The 4,662-nt window shown below is 38.3% G+C and overlaps 1 protein-coding gene across 1 annotated transcript; it reads right to left on the bottom strand.

The window, feature by feature from the left end:
- Positions 1-577: 577 nt before the first annotated feature.
- LOC106533933 (NAD-dependent protein deacylase sirtuin-5, mitochondrial) lies at positions 578-4,536 on the bottom strand. Its single transcript, XM_014030402.1, has 8 exons — positions 4,384-4,536; positions 3,777-3,910; positions 3,348-3,573; positions 3,086-3,173; positions 2,929-2,982; positions 1,841-1,964; positions 1,575-1,690; positions 578-1,449 (listed from the first exon to the last, which is right to left on the bottom strand). Exons 1-8 carry the CDS (start codon positions 4,481-4,483, stop codon positions 1,377-1,379), a joined length of 915 nt encoding a protein of 304 aa, XP_013885856.1. The 5' UTR covers positions 4,484-4,536; the 3' UTR covers positions 578-1,376.
- Between the last annotated feature and the right edge of the window lie 126 nt (positions 4,537-4,662).

Here is a 4,662-nt window from a genome sequence, read left to right as displayed (position 1 = left end):
ATTGCTTCACAAATTGTTCTACTAATCTTGTCTCTAAAAGTCAACTGTATTTTATATCAGTTTGAGTCTTTGACATCTGTATATAAGGTCTACTCAAAGCAAATCTGTTTGTCATTTGATCAAAAAGAATAAATAACACTGTAATATTATAACTTAGTTTTTATAAATTAAGCAATAATAATTATAAAAATAAAACTTTTATTTACAATGAAATATATTCTATTAATAATATGCTGCAACCACCCCCAATGTTGCAACTGACCCTGGGGTCAATTGCAACATCCGACTTTTCATTTTCAAATACAAATTGTGACAAATGCATTCTTTAATCATCTATAAATGGTTTTGACTACTAACAGACAGATGTATGTTTATTGTATTAAAATTTGGTTTGTCTAATTCAAACCATCTCTGAGTAAGAGTCAAATGCAAAAAGTGTTGCAACTGTCCCTGGTCTCCCCTAAATTATTTTATTTTGAGAAATGACTAAGTTAGAGTTGTTTTAATCAAACCCCTGAAAATAGTATGTGCATTCTCATTCCACATCAAATCTTAGCCCAATAACTGTAAAACCAGCTGAGTTTTAGTCATGTTTTTTTTATTTGCACAATAACACAAAATCAGCATGGATCCATGGAGTGTTTTATTAGTTCTGCTTTGTATAAATGGACTGGCAGTGTAAAACATAAGAAACAGCTGTGCGTACTCTTTGCAGACAAAATAATTGTTCACTTATCAAATTGATTTCTTTCCTTTTCCAGACAACTTCCAGCATCATCAAGATATATAACAGACACTGAAAATGTTTTTAAAAATGTCTCATGAATAATCCATGTCATGCAACAGTCAAACAAAACAGGAAGTAAATTTTGCAGGTTTTTCCTTTTCCCCCTTTTTTCAGTTAACTGACCGTTTTATTAAATCTTTGTAACACTGATTTGTACTTTTTAAAAGCAAGCGTTTGGTTAAGAATAAGTAAATAGTTAGGAAAAAGGCACAACTTTATATCTGTATACGTGCTCATTGGATAGAAAAAGAAAAGCTGAAGTAGTATGTTGTTATTTTCAACAGCACTGCATTAGAGCATGTTGTCTGATCTGAAGGAGGGAGATCTTWGTCTATGCAAACAGCTATATGTGCATAGAGTGTTCCCTTTCTTTTATTAATGCATACTTCCTGCTTCATTCCTAAGCAGTCAATTTAATTCCAGTTAGTAGGTTAGAGTTTCAAGTATAAAGAGATCTATCCTAACATTTCTAAAGTTATTTTGTACTTTTCGATCTTTAGAAACAGATGAAATCTCTCAGCTTTGGATTGCATCAAACTGTGGAAGAAGAAAGAGTTTTGTCTAAAAACAAAACTCGAGAATGATGAGTCTAGATTTCTTCTGACTCGTGTGGTGCCAGAGCCTGAGGCAGCGTAGTTCCACATGGACCGTGGAAATGGTACCTGTGAAAATAATATGATGAAAGTTTAAAGATTACTTTACATATATTGGGGCCATTTGTTCAAAGCAATTAACTTTATAAATGCATTAAAATAGTATCCTACATGCAACTGCTTCTCTAACTTACATGAAGTACTCTGTTTTCGGTGTTGTATTTGTGTTAAACTCTGCCACTGGAACGCCTCTGGCTGCTACCCGGGGTCCAAACATGGCTGCTGGGTAAACGATAGAAGACGTCCCCACCTACAAGCAAACATCAGGAGAGCAACAACCCCAGTGTCGACATCAGAGCTCTCCCTAAAGTCGTGCTTTTTCAGGTCAAGACCTTGGCAGAATGAAGTAAAATACCGGATTGCATAAAAAAAACTATTACACATCAGGATGATAACTCACCACCAGACAGAGATCGCAGGTTTCGATTTCTTTTTCCACCATGGTCAGGAGATGAGAGTCCAGAGTCTCCCCAAAAAAGACCACATTGGGCCTCAGAAGACCTTGGCAGTCTCTGTCTTCACACCTTGAAAATGCAACAAACACAATAAACGATGCTGCATTTTTTACAAAATAAATAGCATAACATCAAGACTAAATCAGTGATGCTGCAGCATGGAGACATCCTGAATGATACATTCTACAAAAAAATAAACAGACTTTATGTGCGTCACTTTGCTCTTTAGACACATTTTAGCCAAACTCAACCTTAAAGTGAATCTGAAATATTCRTAACACACTGCTGCCCTCTAGTGGAGCAAAAGCCTTAATGGACTTTCAGGCGCTTTAAAAGGAGATGTATTATGCTTGGCAGTTCCTTCGCAAATAATTCGATGAAATAGTTCATGTAGGGGTCACCTCAAGTGTGAAAACAAGAATTTCTGCCTCWGAAGCAGGCCTCGGACAAGACCTGAAATTAATTTATGCCGTGACAGGTCATTCTAACCGTGGAAGAGACTTCTCTTCCTCTTWATCAGATAATGGACAGGATACTCTCCATTGTTCGTGATTCATTTTTCATTTAACTAAGAATGTTTATGCATTTGTTAAATCAAAGATAAATCATGAACAAAAGGACAATTGATTGCTCACAATTAAGTTGTTAACTCATGATTTGTTTAATTTATGTAAATAAACGATCGCATTTGTTTATGGATCAAACTGAACTGATCGAGTTGGCCCACTTATTGTGTGTGTGATTCACTTTGCACAGCCGAGATATTTACGAAAAATAAGAAGAATCCGTGACAAATAATTTCCTCATAACCTTGTTATGAGAGGTGTAAGGAAGCCTTATACGTTGATAAGAGTTTCTCCTACAAAATAGAGAAAATAGACAAAACTGAACGCGCTAAAAAATATGACACAAACAGAGTATCTATGCAGCACTGGAAGAGACTATATTAAACTTTTCTGCACTCCTAAATACATGAGATATTAAGAAAAATGTGTCTGTTATTAAAGGGAATAAGTGTTAAAATGAATCTCACCTTGGCAGCTTGTCAACAGGAATCTGGGCGTCAGGAACATCTGGACCAGGTGCTCTGAGCAACAACAGAACACATGCAGTGGGTCAGAAACCTGGATACAGGTTAAACTGAAGCGATCGCACTAAACGCGTGAGCGTATTCATGAAGAGCTGCCTACCCTGTGCCAAGTAAGGCAGGACATATGGGGCTGCGCCTGTTCCCGGTCACTTGCCTACAACTCACACAGCGGGTCTCCATCAGACTGCCTGGTTTCGCACAGAAAAAAATTAAATTAATTAAAAATAACAGCAGCCTTCAGAAATCTCCACAGCTTTTTTTTTTTCCCCCAGCAAACCACAGTGTAGCTTAAGCAATAGTTACATGTCGTTTCRGTGCTGGCAATGTTTTCCCAAATATCCACCCATCATTCCAACCCTCACCGTGGATCTGGAGCACGTGTTTGGACCCGGCCTGTCGGTGCAGGTCGTCTATGCACTGCGTGATGACRACCACGGAGCGCCCCTGCTTCTTCAGCCGGGCTTCGCACTCCGCTATGGCCAGATGAACGGCGCTGGGCTTCTTGTCCAGCACCAGCTCCCTCCTGTAATGGTAGAACTCCCAGACCCGGGACGGGGTGCGGGAGAAGGCTTCTGGAGTGGCGAGGTCCTGAGGATACAAATCACAAAGACWAAAGGAAAGCTTTGAATTCAAGCTTAAATGTCGGGATAGGTCGAGTTCAGTTAATGCTTCATTTAGGGAGTTTTACTAACATATAAAACAAGATCAGTTCTGCCCAGTCCRAGAAAACAAGTCAAAGCTTTGATTTGAAGAAATAAAAACATACTTTAAAGGTCTGTTTTGGCAATTACCTGAGAATGCCACTTCCTCCACTTCTCATGTTCTCCTCTGAAGGTTGGTATGCCACTCTCTGCACCCACGCCTGCTCCGGTGATGATCGCTATGTGCTTGGCCTTGGAGAAAGCCTTGCGGAATTCAGACATGTCTGAAAATAAGAGCGGAACTCACATCGGATCTGATGTTTAAGTATACGCTTTTAAATGAGCAGACGATTTGTGATGATGTGAAGTCCAAAGAAGGTCCCATTTAGAAGCTAAAATCAGTCAGTAAGAACAACAAATGTACTTAGGCAAAGCGTTAGCTTGATTAATCCATTTTTTATTGACTTASGACAGGATGTAATCAGGTAGAAGTCGAGTCTGGACTTAATTTGCATAGAACCAAGCACTTGCTAATGTTCCTCTTTATTTATGATTAAGTTAATCAGGAAGTATTAACTTTTCCTTCCTAATTATCATTAAATACTGAACTGATTTCTTACTCATGTATGTGCACAAAACTATTTCTGTAAATTACTCTAACGTTACACTGAATTAAACCTTTATATAAAGTGTCTGGCAAGAGGAATAGATTATGTTTCTAATTAGCTTTAATGAAGCAGAAAATTGAAAGTTTTACCTGAACTGGGTCTTCCTGGTTCAACCAGTTGTCCTTTTGTCACATGTGTGGAGCACAGGCGAAGCCCGAGGGAAAGGACGGCGCGGTTTTTGAGAAGCATCGTCACTAAAAGGCCAGATAAAAAACACGGCAGAATCAACAATCCAGAAAATTTTCAATTTACAACTTAAACACAATGGGCCTCATGCAAGAACATGTTCGTATTCTTATCCTAAATTTCKCTTACTTTTGTTCGTACAAAGGGTTCGTACGAACATGTCACGTCAGATTCAACAAACT

The sequence above is a fragment of the Austrofundulus limnaeus genome, unplaced genomic scaffold, assembly GCF_001266775.1.
Source record: "Austrofundulus limnaeus strain Quisiro unplaced genomic scaffold, Austrofundulus_limnaeus-1.0 Scaffold6, whole genome shotgun sequence".
Classification (NCBI taxonomy): Eukaryota; Metazoa; Chordata; class Actinopteri; order Cyprinodontiformes; family Rivulidae; genus Austrofundulus; species Austrofundulus limnaeus.
This window is presented reverse-complemented; position numbering and strand designations above follow the sequence as displayed.